Source organism: Bolinopsis microptera, chromosome 10 (genome assembly GCF_026151205.1).
Source record: "Bolinopsis microptera isolate Bmic1 chromosome 10, MBARI_Bmic_1.0, whole genome shotgun sequence".
Classification (NCBI taxonomy): Eukaryota; Metazoa; Ctenophora; class Tentaculata; order Lobata; family Bolinopsidae; genus Bolinopsis; species Bolinopsis microptera.
Window position 1 is genome coordinate 14,312,585 of NC_087081.1, and position 19,947 is coordinate 14,332,531.

The 19,947-nt window shown below is 37.9% G+C and overlaps 3 protein-coding genes across 4 annotated transcripts in view; 2 read left to right on the top strand and 1 right to left on the bottom strand.

Moving 5' to 3' along the window:
• LOC134821691 (unconventional myosin-Ie-like) overlaps positions 1-19,947 on the top strand; it is a 122,871-nt gene that overhangs the window by 66,139 nt on the left and 36,785 nt on the right. The window lies entirely within an intron of this gene.
• Positions 1-19,947, bottom strand: part of LOC134821690 (tetraspanin-6-like) — an 87,354-nt gene that overhangs the window by 30,673 nt on the left and 36,734 nt on the right. The window lies entirely within an intron of this gene.
• Positions 10,187-13,526, top strand: LOC134822252 (uncharacterized). Its single transcript, XM_063833160.1, has 12 exons — positions 10,187-10,251; positions 10,549-10,603; positions 10,827-10,878; positions 11,025-11,105; positions 11,233-11,281; positions 11,553-11,609; positions 11,862-11,957; positions 12,106-12,174; positions 12,307-12,353; positions 12,581-12,718; positions 12,883-13,029; positions 13,209-13,526. Exons 1-12 carry the CDS (start codon positions 10,203-10,205, stop codon positions 13,413-13,415), a joined length of 1,047 nt encoding a protein of 348 aa, XP_063689230.1. The 5' UTR covers positions 10,187-10,202; the 3' UTR covers positions 13,416-13,526.

The following is a 19,947-nucleotide window of genomic DNA, read 5'->3' on the forward strand; positions in this document are numbered from 1 at the left end:
TTGCTGAAGATAGTTACTCGATCACACAATATGTTACCAAGTACATCACCAAGGGGGAGACAAGTGTTATCGACATAGATGAAGCAGACCTGAAAGATCTGTCTAAAACATCTTATCAGAATCTCTCCAAGTTTGCGTTCCAGCTTCTTAAATCCCGCGAGATGGGGGCACATGAAGCAGCTGATAGGATCCTTCAAAACAGTGGTGAACTCTGGAGATCTTCAGAAACGTTTGTGTGGCTACCAACAACCACTCCAGACCGACGGACTAGGGTTTTGAGAAGCTTAAATGAGTTACAAAACCAGAAACCTGACAGCACCAATGTATTTTTTGATGATTGGGTACACGTTTTTTATCCGAATAGACCTCGAACAAAGGATTTCGAAAACATGTCACTGTATGATTTCGTCTCCAGGTACGAGAAAGTGATTGGAAAACCTGAAAAGTTTGAAAAAAAAGAAGAGAAAGAAAAGTACATCAAGATCAAGGATGAAAGTGGAAAATACATACGAACTCTTCAACGGAGAAAAAAAGAACCTGTTATTTACCATCACAACTATTCAGTAAAAACTGATCCTGAGCTGTTCTATTACAGCATGTTAGCTCTTTATAAGCCATGGCGAAATGAAGCAGACATCGCTAACTCTCACGACAAATACAGCGATGCGTTTTTTGATGCTGTCGAGGACTTTTCACAGCTCAAGGAAATGTCTAGCAAGAAGATCAATATTGAAAAGGCTAGAGAGAAGATGGAAAAGGAAGCAGAAGCAAAAATGGCAGCATCTGGGACAGCAACTCCTTCACAGGCTGAGGATGACATCAATCTCGGAAATCAAGGTCTTAGATCCGGCCTACGAGATTTTGAGATAGTCAACGATAGAAGCGAAATAAAGTCTCATGGGGAACTTGAATCGTTCGTCAAAACATTGAATGAAGATCAAAAAAGAGTATACATTAAAGTCACCAAACATATTGAGCATATGGTTCGACACAGGGACAAAGAATGCACTGGCAAGGAGTGCAGTCGACCTCTCAATTTATATGTAAGTGGATTTGGTGGAACAGGAAAATCTTATTTGATAAAAGCCCTTCAAGGATATCTTTGGGTTCAGAAAAACCTGTTTGACGAATCCACTGATATTGCCTTAACGGCACCAACGGGGCTTGCTGCAGCTAATGTGGGAGGGCAAACACTGCATAGTCTTTTCAGTTTGCCAGTTGAGCATGGTGAAAAACTGCCGAAATACGCCGCCCTCAAGAAGAACTCGATGCAGCAAACAAGAACTGTACTGAAAGATCTAGCTTTGCTCGTAATTGATGAGATCAGCATGGTGTCAGCAGAGATGATGATGTCAATCAATTTGAGATTACAGGAGATTTTCGGTGCCGATGAGTTGTTTGGCGGTAAAACAGTAATTGTTTTCGGTGATCTACTGCAGTTGCCTCCTGTCCATGGAAAACGGCCATTTCAGGATTTGTCCGGGGATGATGTTCACAACTTAACAGGCGGTCTTAGAATCCCTAGCCACTTGTGGGGGAACTTCGAGTACGACGAACTCACCATCAATCAGCGTCAAAAAGGAGAGGAGAATGAAAAATGGAGTTCTTTACTAGGCAGGATTCGTATTGGTCGCCAAAGTCAAGATGATATCAACATTCTACAAGAGCGACTTATCCCAGTCAGAAAATGCGAATTACCTAATCAACACTTAGATCAGATCGTTGATTACTACCTCAGTTTGCAAGAACAGTTCCCTACCACTGTTTGTCTATTGCCAAAAAGGAACATGATGGATTCTTTCAATATGACAGTCATGAAAAAACTGTTCCCCAGGGCAATAAAGGTTGAGGCAGATGATGACGTTGACGGTAGAACAAATGCTGACAAAAAACGGGCATTAGATGCAGTTCTGAAGATCGATAAACTGGGGGACTCTCGAAATACGGCTGACTTGGAAAAGTGTCTTTTCTTGAGCGAGGGTGTCCGAATAATGCTTAGAAAGAATATTGATACAGCGAAAGGGCTAGTAAATGGTGCTATGGGCATAGTAACAAAAATTGTATCTTTTGAGGAACTTTTAGTAGAATTTGATGGGATTGACGGCGTTGTTACAATAACGAGGGATACTCGAAAAGTTAAATTGTTCGAAGATTCATACCTCCATCGTCGACAGTTTCCTATCAGTACCGGATACGCCCTTACCATCCACAAAGCGCAGGGCATGTCTCTGAGTCACGTGTTTTGCGACTTAGGCAGTATGATCTTTGCAACTGGTCAGATTTATGTTGCTTTGAGCAGGTGCAAGACTCTTGACGGACTTCATTTAGTCAACTTTGACGAATCACGGATAACTGTTGACCGTCTGGCTATTAATGAGTATGTAAGACTCAAGAGTAAACCTATCATAGCAGCAGGGATCACTCTGAAGACTGATGACCAGCCAGAATCAAACAAAAAGGGCAAGAAACGACAGACGAAGAAGAAGAATGAGAGGATATGGTATGAAACCGACGCTGCAAAGAAGGCTAAAGCGACTGTGAATGATACCTTAAAGAATGACAAAAAGGATCAATCAAAAGCTCGCAAGAAAAAGCAGCCGGTTAAACCAAAGAAAACGAAGCCAACTACTGAGAGGAACTCAAGTTTAACAGCAGCCAATATCAGTGCACACATCAACCAGATCTACGTCGGAATTCCTGCTGAGTATATTCCGACTACTGATATTGTTAGTGGTGCAGAAATGCTGTTAGCATACAGGAGGGCTCTAGTACCTGGTCACAGAGGTAATTCCCGAGAAAGCTTTATTTCGAGAACAGCACTTGAGTTGGACCCTGATCCATACAACATCAGACAGGTCACTGATCTCTGGTTGACCGGATCGACTATCACAAAATATATCGCTGTGATTAAGGATGATTTGACTACAGAGATCGGGGGTACAACTTTGTACAATATGGGACCTTACTGTGGTGGATATCGGAGAGAGGGTCGACGTCAGGCTGGTTCGCTCGGGGATTACATAAAGAACACATTTGGCGAAAGACCGTTCACTAGACTTAGGTATAGTTTATTTTATTTTCCTTCCCATTTTATTTCGAACTCGTCCAAGTAATTGAATAATTGATTACAATGTATGCTAAAATCGAATGCACATCCTATAACGATATATTTCAGACAATACATGGTTCTTCCATTCACTATCGAGGCTCACATGGATAAATATGGAGATCCTATGATGCATGATATTATTGTGATGGTCGGCAACCCTGGTGCACATTGGTATACGATCATCATTGACAACAGAGTGCGGCAGGTTTGTACCGCTCAATGCTTTAATTTTATCAAATAAATTTAAACCGGGAAGTTCTGCTATTTAATGTTATCGCAATTTTACACATAACTGTATGTATTCATATAACATGTAATTATAAAGTACATGATTGAATTATAAATGAAAAGCTCGGAGAGGTTTTAATAATATTCTTTCGTACAGGTTGTGCACTTTGACTCCCTTGCTTGCTCGACAGCAAGAATGAAAGATCGTTGCAGCTCACATTTAAGGCTGGTTAAAGACTTTCGGCAATATCTGAGGTTCGTTTAAGCTAACCATGGACTTAAACATTAATTTGTAAATAGTGATTAGAATGATATATTATTGATAGTTATACAGTCTAAAATTGTACACCATTTCAGGGAAGAGCTACAAATGGAAATCAGTCAAGATTTGAATACTGATGACTATTCTTTTGTTGATGGCCAATCAAGCATTCAACGAAATAGTTATGATTGTGGCGTCTTCTCTCTAATGAACATAGAGAAATATGTCATTGGCAGACCACTAAATCATCCTATAGTACAACCGCTCATGAAACTATTTAGGCTTAGAATATTAGGGAAACTTTATCAACAAGGCGTTCAGCAAGGTTTAAGCCATTAGATATCCTCATTATATAGTGAAATGATGTCTTAACCAATGTGACCCAGCCTGAAGTCAGTCACTTTAAGGCTTCATTCACCTAGATAACAACCGAACTGTGCTTCTTCTCACATCCTGAAGTATTCCCAGGATGAACTATCCACCAAACTATTCCCTAACAAACTACCTCAAGTATCTTACCTGATCACCTCAAACTGTGCTTCTTCTCACATCCTGAAGTATTCCCAGGATGAACTATCCACCAAACTATTCCCTAACAAACTACCTCAAGTATCTTACCTGATCACCTCAAACTGTGCTTCTTCTCACATCCTGAAGTATTCCCAGGATGAACTATCCACCAAACTATTCCCTAACAAACTACCTCAAGTATCTTACCTGATCAACTCAAACTGTGCTTCTTCTCACATCCTGAAGTATTCCCAGGATGAACTATCAACCAAACTATTCCCTAAAAATCTACCTCAAGTATCTTACCTGATCACCTCAAACTGTGCTTCTTCTCACATCCTGAAGTATTCCCAGGATGAACTATCCACCAAACTATTCCCTAAAAAGCTACCTCAAGTATCTTACCTGATCACCTCAAACTGTGCTTCTTCTCACATCCTGAAGTATTCCCAGGATGAACTATCCACCAAACTATTCCCTAACAAACTACCTCAAGTATCTTACCTGATCACCTCAAACTGTGCTTCTTCTCACATCCTGAAGTATTCCCAGGATGAACTATCCACCAAACTATTCCCTAACAAACTACCTCAAGTATCTTACCTGATCACCTCAAACTGTGCTTCTTCTCACATCCTGAAGTATTCCCAGGATGAACTATCCACCAAACTATTCCCTAACAAACTACCTCAAGTATCTTACCTGATCACCTCAAACTGTGCTTCTTCTCACATCCTGAAGTATTCCCAGGATGAACTATCCACCAAACTATTCCCTAACAAACTACCTCAAGTATCTTACCTGATCACCTCAAACTGTGCTTCTTCTCACATCCTGAAGTATTCCCAGGATGAACTATCCACCAAACTATTCCCTAACAAACTACCTCAAGTATCTTACCTGATCACCTCAAACTGTGCTTCTTCTCACATCCTGAAGTATTCCCAGGATGAACTATCCACCAAACTATTCCCTAACAAACTACCTCAAGTATCTTACCTGATCACCTCAAACTGTGCTTCTTCTCACATCCTGAAGTATTCCCAGGATGAACTATCCACCAAACTATTCCCTAACAAACTACCTCAAGTATCTTACCTGATCACCTCAAACTGTGCTTCTTCTCACATCCTGAAGTATTCCCAGGATGAACTATCTACCAAACTATTACCTAACAAACTACCTCAAGTATCTTACCTGATCACCTCAAACTGTGCTTCTTCTCACATCCTGAAGTATTCCCAGGATGAACTATCCACCAAACTATTCCCTAACAAACTACCTCAAGTATCTTACCTGATCACCTCAAACTGTGCTTCTTCTCACATCCTGAAGTATTCCCAGGATGAACTATCCACCAAACTATTCCTGAAAAGCTACCTCAAGTATCTTACCTGATCACCTCAAACTGTGCTTCTTCTCACATCCTGAAGTATTCCCAGGATGAACTATCCACCAAACTATTCCCTAACAAACAACCTCAAGTATCTTACCTGATCACCTCAAACTGTGCTTCTTCTCACATCCTGAAGTATTCCCAGGATGAACTATCCACCAAACTATTCTCTAACAAACATCCTCAAGTATCTTACCTATTCAACTCAAACTGTGCTTCTTCTCACATCCTGAAGTATTCCCAGGATGAACTATCCACCAAACTATTCCTGAAAAGCTACCTCAAGTATCTTACCTGATCACCTCAAACTGTGCTTCTTCTCACATCCTGAAGTATTCCCAGGATGAACTATCCACCAAACTATTCCCTAACAAACTACCTCAAGTATCTTACCTATTCAACTCAAACTGTGCTTCTTCTCACATCCTGAAGTATTCCCAGGATGAACTATCCACCAAACTATTCCCTAACAAACTACCTCAAGTATCTTACCTGATCAACTCAAACTGTGCTTCTTCTCACATCCTGAAGTATTCCCAGGATGAACTATCCACCAAACGTCCAACCTATTCCCTAATAAACTACCTCAAGTATCTTACCTGATCACCTCAAACTGTGCTTCTTCTCACATCCTGAAGTATTCCCAGGATGAACTATCCACCAAACTATTCCCTAACAAACTACCTCAAGTATCTTACCTGATCACCTCAAACTGTGCTTCTTCTCACGTCCTGAAGTATTCCCAGGATGAACTATCCACCAAACTATTCCCTAACAAACTACCTCAAGTATCTTACCTGATCACCTCAAACTGTGCTTCTTCTCACATCCTGAAGTATTCCCAGGATGAACTATCCACCAAACTATTCCCTAACAAACTACCTCAAGTATCTTACCTATTCAACTCAAACTGTGCTTCTTCTCACATCCTGAAGTATTCCCAGGATGAACTATCAACCAACCTATTCCCTAACAAACTACCTCAAGTATCTTACCTGATCACCTCAAACTGTGCTTCTTCTCACATCCTGAAGTATTCCCAGGATGAAATATCTACCAAACTATTCCCTAACAAACTACCTTAAGTATCTTACCTGATCACCTCAAACTGTGCTTCTTCTCACGTCCTGAAGTATTCCCAGGATGAAATATCTACCAAACTATTCCCTAACAAACTACCTTAAGTATCTTACCTGATCACCTCAAACTGTGCTTCTTCTCACATCCTGAAGTATTCCCAGGATGAACTATCCACCAAACTATTACCTAACAAACTACCTCAAGTATCTTACCTGATCACCTCAAACTGTGCTTCTTCTCACGTCCTGAAGTATTCCCAGGATGAAATATCTACCAAACTATTCCCTAACAAACTACCTTAAGTATCTTACCTGATCACCTCAAACTGTGCTTCTTCTCACATCCTGAAGTATTCCCAGGATGAACTATCTACCAAACTATTACCTAACAAACTACCTCAAGTATCTTACCTGATCACCTCAAACTGTGCTTCTTCTCACATCCTGAAGTATTCCCAGGATGAACTATCCACCAAACTATTCCCTAACAAACTACCTCAAGTATCTTACCTGATCACCTCAAACTGTGCTTCTTCTCACATCCTGAAGTATTCCCAGGATGAACTATCTACCAAACTATTACCTAACAAACTACCTCAAGTATCTTACCTGATCACCTCAAACTGTGCTTCTTCTCACATCCTGAAGTATTCCCAGGATGAACTATCCACCAAACTATTACCTAACAAACTACCTCAAGTATCTTACCTGATCACCTCAAACTGTGCTTCTTCTCACATCCTGAAGTATTCCCAGGATGAACTATCTACCAAACTATTCCTAACAAACTACCTCAAGTATCTTACCTGATCACCTCAAACTGTGCTTCTTCTCACATCCTGAAGTATTCCCAGGATGAACTATCTACCAAACTATTACCTAACAAACTACCTCAAGTATCTTACCTGATCACCTCAAACTGTGCTTCTTCTCACATCCTGAAGTATTCCCAGGATGAACTATCTACCAAACTATTACCTAACAAACTACCTCAAGTATCTTACCTGATCACCTCAAACTGTGCTTCTTCTCACATCCTGAAGTATTCCCAGGATGAACTATCCACCAAACTATTACCTAACAAACTACCTTAAGTATCTTACCTGATCACCTCAAACTGTGCTTCTTCTCACATCCTGAAGTATTCCCAGGATGAACTATCCACCAAACTATTCCCTAACAAACTACCTCAAGTATCTTACCTGATCACCTCAAACTGTGCTTCTTCTCACATCCTGAAGTATTCCCAGGATGAACTATCCACCAAACTATTACCTAACAAACTACCTTAAGTATCTTACCTGATCACCTCAAACTGTGCTTCTTCTCACATCCTGAAGTATTCCCAGGATGAACTATCTACCAAACTATTACCTAACAAACTACCTCAAGTATCTTACCTGATCACCTCAAACTGTGCTTCTTCTCACATCCTGAAGTATTCCCAGGATGAACTATCCACCAAACTATTCCCTAACAAACTACCTCAAGTATCTTACCTGATCACCTCAAACTGTGCTTCTTCTCACATCCTGAAGTATTCCCAGGATGAACTATCCACCAAACAATTCCCTAACAAACTACCTCAAGTATCTTACCTGATCACCTCAAACTGTGCTTCTTCTCACATCCTGAAGTATTCCCAGGATGAACTATCTACCAAACTATTACCTAACAAACTACCTCAAGTATCTTACCTGATCACCTCAAACTGTGCTTCTTCTCACATCCTGAAGTATTCCCAGGATGAACTATCCACCAAACAATTCCCTAACAAACTACCTCAAGTATCTTACCTGATCACCTCAAACTGTGCTTCTTCTCACATCCTGAAGTATTCCCAGGATGAACTATCTACCAAACTATTACCTAACAAACTACCTCAAGTATCTTACCTGATCACCTCAATCTGTGCTTCTTCTCACATCCTGAAGTATTCCCAGGATGAACTATCCACCAAACAATTCCCTAACAAACTACCTCAAGTATCTTACCTGATCACCTCAAACTGTGCTTCTTCTCACATCCTGAAGTATTCCCAGGATGAACTATCAACCAAACTATTCCCTAACAAACTACCTCAAGTATCTTACCTGATCACCTCAAACTGTGCTTCTTCTCACATCCTGAAGTATTCCCAGGATGAACTATCAACCAAACTATTACCTAACAAACTACCTCAAGTATCTTACCTGATCACCTCAAACTGTGCTTCTTCTCACATCCTGAAGTATTCCCAGGATGAACTATCCACCAAACTATTCCCTAACAAACTACCTCAAGTATCCTACCTGATCACCTCAAACTGTGCTTCTTCTCACGTCCTGAAGTATTCCCAGGATGAACTATCCACCAAACTATTCCCTAAAAAACTACTTTAATTTCCCCAGGGTTAAGTATCATTCAACTTGCATGGGAATGACCAAAATAATTTGCACCCTTGCGCTGTAAATGATTGTATGAATATATTTCTTTTACGGGTTCAGACAACAATTTCATGGAACAATCTGGATTTTTTGAACTGTTATACTTTGCAACTGCTTTATACTTTGCAACTAACTTTGCAACTAATTGCATACACCATGCATGAGTTTCACGCATCATTATTGTGTACGTTCATCATTGCAATGAACATATTTTTTATCTCGGATAGAATTTGTATCATGCATGGATTTTGAATTTGCATGGATTTTGAATTTGCATGGATTTTGAATTTGCATGGATTTTGAATTTGCATGGATTTTGAATTTGCATGGATTTTGAAGTTGCATGGATTTTGAAGTTGCATGGATTTTGAATTTGAATTTTGAACAAATTGTACCAGTTGAGGCATGCTATTTCTTACAAAGTTACAATGTGCAGTACCACCCCCACCACCCCCGCCTAATATAAAATATCATCCTTTCTTAACTTTTAAAACCTTTTCATGTTATTAGTGATGCTAGTGACAAAACATCCTGCTATATAGAGAACTTAGATCCTCTGTTAATAATTAATGTTCGTTAATGATTTACGATAGACAAGCAAATATTCCAGAAAATTAATATAGTATATTGAAGCATGAGTGCATGTGCAAGTCAAATGGAGGAGCGTCCACGTCGCGACTTGCGGGCAACATGTGCTTCTATGAAAACCATTTTAAATATAATAGACTTTTTGCTAAATAATTAATTTGTTGACCTGTGACAAATTTCATTGTCATTTTCCCATGAACATTTTCAATACAATTTGGTATTTCAACATCGAAGCACATGGCTGATACCTCCAATTATTTACGATATAAAACATAAGAAGTTTGGTGCTCGCGAGTATATATTTAATATCTGCTTACTTATAATTCAAAGAATTATCTTTGTACATTATACGACCGCCCACGTGCAAATTAGGTAAAAAGCAAAAGGTTGCTATGTAACCAGTGTGCACGTGCGAAGATTGTTAATACGGCATATTTTATCGGGTTTGTTGATATTACGCTGGTTTAGTGCGAGCAACATTTTAATCGGCTGTAATATCTCCGGTTGTGTAGTATTAGTATATTTTTTGAAAATCGCTGGCAATTTTAATCCAAAGATTGATCAGCCCTAATTCTACTCCTCAGATAGCAAAGCTTCAACTAATATGTCAAAACGAACAGTGAAAATGATCAACAGTGCTCCTCTAAACGAAAGTGAGTTTCGCTACTTAAAGTACCATCATACATTATGTGATTGTTACTAATACAATATTCTTATATAAGCCGCAAACCGAAACTTTAGAACTTTCCTTTACCGGTATCTGCATTCAAGCAAACGAGTTAACCTTTTTAAGTGCTCCAGTATTGATATATATATATTTCGAGTTTAATTGACATGGCGAAAAGTGGTTGATGATACCTATAACTTTATTGTCCCACATTCAAAATTTTGCATTAATTCAGCCTTACAGTTACAACGTTTGTCAGTAATTATAGAATTATTATTAACAGATGGTTTTGCGGAGTGTAAAGATGTTGGGGTGAAACCAACGGGTTTGATTCGTTCGTAAGTTAAACATGTTCTGCATGATAATCAAAGTCTGTGTGGAAAAACTATTGGACGAGGGGGTTATCATGATTACTTTTGAAGAAACACTGTTTTATATTTTTGACATTTTCGCCACCCATAAATGGATACACAATTCATATAATATCATAGTATTTGTGGAATGTGGATTGATGTGAGAGCAAGAGTATATTTTCATGAACTAACATTCATATTGTCTCAGGAACGTAAACGATAAGCTGGTTTTCGAAGCGGTACAAGGGCACGGTAGGCAGGTATGCATCTTTATTCTTTAATCGATATCTATTCTAAGTATTATTCGGCAGCGTCATCGAAATAAATTTTAAATTGTTAGTTTTATCAGCAAAAGGAGTAAACAGTTTTGAATTATTCAATATGCTTCTATCAAATACATGTTCAGTGTGAGTTCCCGGTTACGGAGCGAGGCGAATACCTCGTTTACGAGACAGAGGCAATGAACTTGAAAAACATAATGGAAATGGTAAAAATAAACATTTCATATAATCATTTTCGAATTGTTGCGTTGATAAAACGTGTTTAATTTCTATGGTGGATTAGATTGCCTTATATGGCAGTTAGGCTCTCGAACTAATGACAATTCTATCTAGGGAATCTGTAGAGTTGGTGAAGTGGTGTATCTTTCAAGAGAATATCGATGTATGCATTTTATTATATTTTTTTATTTATCGTTATTCATCAATCTACAATCAATATGAATCTTTGTCAACACTGGATAGTATAGCTTCAGCCAGCGTTCAGATCACAGCTCTATAAAAAAAGGGTGGAGGGGGGGGGGATGAAGCTACGCTACTTAGGTTTCACGTAGCACAGCAAAATAACTATTTGTACAGCAAATAATTTGTCTGTTGGTCTTGATAGTATACATCTAATTAGTTGTGTTGGTCAAGTTCACACCAATAATTCACAGATACGAGGTCAAAAAACGGAGCGTATGTTGTAATAGACTGGAAAAACGCCATAACAGGTAAGATGGTGGTGTAAGCAACAGAGAAAGGTGACTACAAAATTACGACATGACAGTGATAAACTTATTATTTTGAAGACAGTAGTCTTCAAAACTACTACATACTTGCGCTTAATAGCCAATAATATTGTGAATTAACGTTAATCAATTTCCAGTTATAGCTAAATCAAAATCCTGTTTTATTGCTTTATATTAAGAGTCTTATTATTATTATTATATCATACATTATATTCATGTTACTGTCTTTCGCAGAAGGAATGGTTTTCAAGGAGACTGAATGTGGCGGTGTGATAACGAGAGGCTTTGAAGGTGTGATACCCCCAAAGTTTGTTGCTTGGACATCAATGGGTAAATGAAACAATTTTCGATCAAAAGCTTTGATATTCCTAGAGGAAAAGCTGCATAGTTTTTTGTCACAAAGTAGGATATTTACATGTTCATAATAAACAAGAATATAATATGTCATTACTGATATCGATAATCATAATCATTTCAGATAAGGAACACCACAAAACGAGCAGCATCAATAGAAACTGGAGGAATTTACGGTTACTGATCGCTGGAGGTAAAGTCAGGGGACGATAATTGTATGATCTGCTAAAATCACATTATATTAGCACCTATTGCAACAGTTTTAAAAACTCTATTCGGTTGATCGACTTTTTCGAATTTACACAAACCAGTTTCCCCTTTGCAGATTCTAACAGCAAGCATCTTCAACTGGGTAAACTGTCGCTGGATAAGGTAAAACATGAAAATTGCCTAATACCTAGTACCTACATACCTATCCTAGAATAAATAATATATCATTTGTAGAGACCAATCAAAATTCATGTTTCCCCGAACAATTTAATAAATGGTCCTAAAATGTTCATGATATTGTAGTTTGAGGAGTTCTCGATTTCCTCACGTCCAACAATGACGTTTCTCTTATTGCTAATTTCAATAGATCTGGACATTTGCAACTTCAGGTTTTCTTTCCGACCACCTCATGGCTTCTGCTAACGAAGGACGTTGTTCTTAGAATGAGAGAATGCTCCGATATTATATTAATGATCGGTTTGAACGATATTAAACCCTCTACAACAACACTGCTAGACATGAAGAAGGTTAGAACTAATTAAAATTACACTATTATTTATAACGGTAGCTAAGCACACCAGTAACATCAAACCATTCTTAGACACTGGAAATAGAGAATTGTGTATTAGCTCAAAAGGCTGCTTTCAGCTATGCTATAATTCTTTTACAGTTTACAATAACATCCATTTAGGTATTAAGAAGGTTACTCGATTTTTTGTACGTTGTGAAAGACACTAGTGGTAACAGCCGACTATATGTGGTGGAAATACCACCAAGTTTAAGCCCCGCGATTTCCGCAAGGTCTAGGATTTTCAATTCTATGCTACACGATAAAGAGGTAAATGTAATGCTTTCAGTCTCAGAGAATTCAAATTAAAAATGCTGACTTAGTTTTTATAACCAAAAATCAATCTATTCAGTAATTATTTTAAAGCTAGATAGGTCAAACTGATTATCGGTTAGCTAATTGAATTTTTTAACAGTTGTAACAAATGATAATTCATCTCATATTTTTAGGGTCGCGAAGAATTCCCCGCAGTGCTTATTCGGACCCCAGAGCTATGGAGTTCTGGTTCACTCAAATCAGAATACGGATGTGACGAAAGGATACCATTGCACCTCAACGCACAAGGCATCCAAGTTTTAGAGAAGAGTGTCGGCTATGCCGTGAAACGACACTCTGGGGTTTCAAGATGGAGAGGTGCCGCTAAAAGGACATATTAATATGAGGACACATTATAATAACAAGAGTTTATACTGAAATCTAAGAGTGGAAAGTAATTTTCTTTGTCGGTTTTAGACCAAAAAAAGGTGATATTTTAACCAAAACCCAAACATTGGGTAGGATTGAGCGTTGTCAATGTGTGTGCATGCAGGGCAAAACTAAATTATGATCAGATGACTTAATTATATTCGTTATAACTCCAGTTCCAACTTCCACGATTTAATGTAAAATAAAGTAACTCTTTATATAAATTACATAGATAGTTAATAAAACGAATAGAAGATGTGATATAAAAAAGTGACCGTTCTTGTCCCGTCACAGCGCTCGCTTGCTTTGACCGTCATGTCACCAAATCATGAACTTAAAACGTCAGGCCTAGCCCTATCAATAATTATGAAAATAATTAAAATTTACAAGTCAATTTTTAACATAAGAAAGACCGTGAAATATCTGGATCGGAACAATATTTATTAGTCACATAGCCGTTTTGTTACACTTACTAGCCACTAGGTCAAATTTGTATTGATCCAGTTTATTGCAACAAGGAATACAGTCTTATCATTTCCTGATAACAGCCTTTTCTTTGTTGCAATAAACGGGATCAATAAAAATTATGTCTAAGTATAGTACAACAAATACCAATCATCATAATTTAAGTAACATTTTGTTTTTCCATGTGTCACACTGATTTATCCATTATAACTGACCTAACCTATATTTGTGTGCTCTGGTATAAAATAAATTAAAGTCAGGCTTCATAAAACTCAAAAAGTTCATCGTTCAATTTACACTCCATTGCAGGATCGATTTCAAAATGGACGATATAATAGCTAATTAAGCTTAAGTAGATAAAAAATATCCATACTCGATTTTATTTTATTGTATGATCAATAATCATTGTGCAACTCTTTTAGCTCCTTTGGTGCCCAGTAACAATTGGTTTCACTAACTTAGTTTATAACTTTGTGCTGTCATTCTAAACTCTAGAGAAGTCTAAACTCCACGCTTTAAAGTTACTTTCAAAGCTTTTGTTTTGAAATTCGGAATTAAATAATTTGATTGTGATTTGTGACAAAAACAGTTTTAATTTTATTTTTTAAAGTTTAGACAAATACAGACATTTTCTATGAACATAGTTAAATTTTTAGTTCGGTTTAGATTTTTATTATTAATACTATACTACAACAACAAGTTTTTTATTCTGCTGTAAAACTAAAAATACCACTTCTTTCAAATCCAATAAATTTTCGTGAGTGATTTGGTGACATGACGGTCAAAGCAAGCGAGCGCTGTGACGGGACAAGAACGGTCACTTTTTTATATCACATCTTCTATTCGTTTTATTAACTATCTATGTAATTTATATAAAGAGTTACTTTATTTTACATTAAATCGTGGAACTGGAGTTATAACGAATATAATTAAGTCATCTGATCATAATTTAGTTTTGCCCTGCATGCACACACATTGACAACGCTCAATCCTACCCAATGTTTGGGTTTTGGTTAAAATTAAAGTATATTAAAATGTAGGATATTTTCCGATTTTATACCGGGGATATACTTTAATATACTTTAATATGGTTGGCCCCCCCCCCCCCCCCCCCCATCCATTGGATCTATGCGATCTCCTCGGTTGACTCAGCCGAATGATAGGAAACTTAATTGAGGGTTAAATGAGAAGCGAGGGGTACCTATTAAAAGTTCAAGAAACTTTCTAAGATACCCCTTCAGTGCATACTGTAAACATATTGACCTCCGGAGGTATGCTCAGCACTGAGTTCGTAGATCGTGTCTCTGAGATGATAGCTGACCAAAAAAAGAAGCCAAAAGCCAGGTCAAAAATCATATCAGAACACGATTCAGATTTGATCTGTTAAGAAGTACACTCATTACACTGAGGGGAATCAGAGGAAGAACAACGGCCCAGCATCAGTGGCGTAACGAAAGGCCCTGCTGACCCCGCTGTGCAGGGGGGCGCCGTCTTAGGGGGGCGCCAAATCGTCGTTTGAATGTGGGACAATTTCGAAAACTTAACTAAAGTACTAGCAAAACTGCGCGTTTTGCTCTAGATACACACTTTTTTAGAGATTTTACCGGCGTATTCTTTAAAATCACCTAATTTGTTCAATTTTAGGGAGGGGCAACAAAAGGGGAGGGGGCGCCAACAGGGGGCGCTTTTTTCGGCAGGGGGGCGCCAACAGGCAATGTTACGCCACTGCCCAGCATCTTGAACTGCAAGACGATTCCTTCAACCTCATCCCTCAGAAGACGAGCTTTGAGGTTTTCTAGATTTGTTAGTGTAAATTTTTTAGATATTTTATTGTACTATTTAGTTGATGCACCTTTCACAAGCAAGAGCCACTTTGGTCTACTTGCTGTGAGGTGTCTCAGCTACATGGGTTGGGGGTCCCCCCTTTAAAAAATCATATTGTATCATATTACTTCACAACACTAAAAACTGAGGGGGATGGTTGGAGATTTGTCTGATAGAGCTCTTGTTGTTTTTTATCTTTTGGTTAACTTTCTGTGATTGGACTCGGTATTTTCGTCCCAGCGAGTGGGACGTTGTTGCTCGCCAGTAAAACAGCTATACTGCAAGTAGATGACACTAATTTTTCTACAACCACAAAATATTAAATTATAATTGTGTCTGTATGGCGCATAATGGACATAATTTGATATTCTCGAGCCGTCGTGGCGGTGAGAGTTATTCTGAACCACTGCATGCCCCTACGATTGCTCACCTTGTGAGCTCAAGCATTTGTTTGTTGTTGTGTTGTGTTGAAAGGGAAAAATTACTTGACTTTAATTCATCATCGCGATTTTAATCAGATGAGCTATGAATATAACGATTCACTTTAGTAATGGATCAATCTTATTATATGATTAGATCTTTATAAAACAAACGATCTTGGCATACAATAGATTATAATGCGGGGTTGGTGGATTTCTATAATAAATTCGACACTTCAATTTACAGAATGCTTGATAGAGTAAGCAAAATTATTATCAGACTTTTCACTGCGCATGAGTAACTGGTGGATAAGCTTCGGTAAAAGCGGATCGGACAAAAAAGTCAATGCGGCACTGGGTTTGGTATGTCGGTCGTTTCTTATTGTCCATTATCTACGTTTACTGCTTGTGTAGTTATAAAACAATAGTGAGTTTCTAAATATACGCTTTAAACGATTTAGTATGAATTGAATGAATCTACTGTCAATCAGCACTCTTATAACCAAAAGCATGAGTAACTGTAGTGATGTATGATTTCTAGATACTTTAATAATTTTGGCGCTCACAGGGTTCCTCAAGACATGATTGCGGCTAAGGTTACTGCTAACTGCGCAGGGACCTTCAAGCTTAAATTTATTCAACTTATGAGGCAGTCTAACCAACGCGTGGCTTTATTTTTATTGATATTATAGTTTTGATTTTAGTAATAAATTCCAAAATTTAAATTTGTTTTAACAAAAAAAATTTGTTGTTCCAATTTTCGACAATATTTTAACGGGCGTACTTGTTAAAAGTTATTTGATTTAAATATTACCGTGGACGAGTCCCAAATGGCGCGGTCGGTAGGTTATAAACCTTACAACAAAAAATTGATCAACGAAAGTCAATCTTATAGTTGCAAAACAACAATATTGTCGATGTGCGACGCAATGCAAAATTTAAATATTTCGACAAAAGCTATATTCAGCAATTCATATTAATTGTGCTTTTTACGGGCGAAAAATAGTGAAAACTTGATAAACTAATAATATTTTTGAGCTTTTTTTTCTTCTTTCAAAAATCAAGAGTGATACTCGTAAAATAGTTGTTTCAGTTTTAAATACTTACAACACTACTATATAAACACAATAATTTCTAGGTCCCAATGTCAAAGCGATGAAGAGATATGACGTGCCGTTTGTATCCTAGCCAGGCATCTATTCCTGGGCTACAAGTATTGGACTTCGCCATTTTCACCTCCTCACGCCTTTTCTCCTCCATTTCATCACATCACTATGGATCTGAATTCTAGTTACAATGTTTTTAAAAATCGTTTTCATTACAATGAGCTGAAAGCTCTCACGGCAGTGTTGAGAATGTCATGAAACTTAAGAGAAAATTCTGTTAAAATGCGAGGTCTTCTTGGAGTTGCAATCAGATTTTGTTTAGAACACAAGAGTGTTAACATGGACGTGGATGGTCTGAACTTGAATCACTTAGGCCAGCAAAACTGCTGTTGAAAAATGCCTCTAAGTGGCTCACTTCGACTGGAGAAGAATATGTATGGTCTTCTTCAAATGGTCACACCAACGACTAGGGAGCCAATCGATCTGTTAAATTATCTTGGGATATCTGAGCTTATGCTTTATATACATCTCCAAGTTTTGGCTGCAAGCTAAATCAATGCCTAGGCAAGCATGTACACAGTTGGTTCTTGTGCAATCTAGGTACCACAACGACGACGTGGTGTTTTGACCGTCGAAAGGTATTTTTCTATGTAGTTTCATTTGGAGCTGAGAGGACCATCGACATAATTCCAGAAGAAGGCGGATAGCGATGTAACAATAAATGCTATATCACCCCAAAAGGATGACAGTTTGTATATATGAAACCGGGGTGTCAGGAATTTGTCTTCACAAGGTTGTGCAGAGAGCCTCAGTTTAATGGGCTCGGCTAATTGCTGATACTTTTCGCGGCCAGATACAAGACAGATACAATAATGTATGTCAAGAGCCAGAGGCCCGCACTACAATTCACTTATGCCGCCCACACCACTCAAACACCACTCAACCTTTTACCTACCGAAATACTCCAAGATAACCGTAAGAGCAGGAAAACCACTGTTGTTTGGTACCGTCAATGACAAAATTAGTACTGGGACAATTAAGTTGGATTCCGGGGACGGAAAGTAAATCAATGTGTCTCAAGTGGTGCAAAAATTATGAGAATCACGTAACATTCATAATTTTCATAAAACTCATGCAGCTGCGGAAGCTGACGATATTGAAAAAATTTATTGAGTGTTGGTACTAATGACATTTACATTCTAAGTATGGGGTACAGATCCTTAGGATGTATCTCACTGAATTAATTGACCCAATAAAGCAGTTATTTCCCGCTGCAAGTTTACTTTATCCAATGTTGTTTCCTATTAAATGTTTATATTTCTACAATAGCAAAGAAATGTCTAGTTTATTAATCTACTTAAAGACTTATGCCTAAATAATAATTGGTGTTCTTAGACTGTTTCCTGTCTTTTTAAAAAAACTCGAGACTTTAGATCATGTAATGAACTTCTATACATGATTGGCGTTCATCCTCATATGAGAGGAGTAGGTTTATGTCCATTGGCTTAGTTTGTTTGTAATCGATCACAGTTTTGGACCAGGGTTGTAAATCAACTCTTCTGGGAATTTAAATACTTTGCTCTTTCTCTCCATATATATTTTGCTTAAGTCGTTGGCCTAATATTAAAACTCAAACAAATCTACTGATTTATCTTTTCATCCTTTTATGCTCAATTTCGGTACATTGGTCTCTGTCCTATTTTCCAATTTGTTAGACATTGAAATCGGTTAGACTTAGAATAGGTCTTTTTGCATGCAAAAGGCTCGTACTCAGTCAAGAATGCACTTATTACATATCAACAGTTTTTACTAACTAAATTTACACATTTAAGCTATCTCATACACCACCCACACATCAACTAACAATTATATTAATATATGTGTCTCTTTATTCTCTATCATGACTTATCTCTTTTCTCCAATCTTCTTCCACGGTTAGGTCCATGAACACGCTATTACCCCCTAGATTCTAATATTCATTCCATCTATACTCCTTGGCAGCCCACGAGTATCTTTATTACCATTTCTTGCTTGCTCCCATCATCAAAACTTTTCTTAGTAATTATCTCTCATCGGTTTATATGAAATCCGTTCTTCTCCCCTGGTGAGACTGAATAGTGTCAAAGTATTCCAGCCGTCTCAGGCGTCTAGTATCTTTATTCATTCTTTGGGTTTTCTCTCTTACTTTCTCTTTGATAATCTTGTTAATCCTTCGATGCTTAATCCAGGTCCCCAACTCTATGTGTTACTCTACCCAAAATGTCATAGGTCTCATCTACTTTCAGTAACCTAAGCTCCTTCTCCATCCCCTCTTGATGGTAATAAGATTTCCGAACTTCAATCTTTGCTAAACATAGAGCAGCTGACATAATTGCCCCGAAATGAGATTGGCTACTAATAAAATCTATTTCTAGCAACGAAATCTTTCCATCTTCTCAATTGAATCTTCACCGAAAAAAATGACAGAACGACGGAATGATTAACTCAAGATCCTAATATACTAAAAAGTTTAGGGGATAATGGAGGTGGTGTTCTTTGGGCTTGTTCGGTCTGATCTCGACGCCACTACACCCGCCTACAGTTTGCCTGGTGCAGTAAATGCTTGCCGTTAAAATTTCTTTTCCTTAACAAGAGAGATTGTAATCTGTATTGTTATAGAGTAGGAACTTCTTGGGTTACATATTCTGTTG

Excerpts from the sequence above, each read along its gene's own strand:
- LOC134822252 (XM_063833160.1), top strand. The coding sequence starts at position 10,203 with ATGTCAAAACGAACAGTGAAAATGATCAACAGTGCTCCTCTAAACGAA. Across the intron at positions 11,610-11,861 it reads CTGGAAAAACGCCATAACAG|AAGGAATGGTTTTCAAGGAG; the intron begins GTAAGATGGTGG and ends TGTCTTTCGCAG. Across the intron at positions 11,958-12,105 it reads TGTTGCTTGGACATCAATGG|ATAAGGAACACCACAAAACG; the intron begins GTAAATGAAACA and ends TAATCATTTCAG.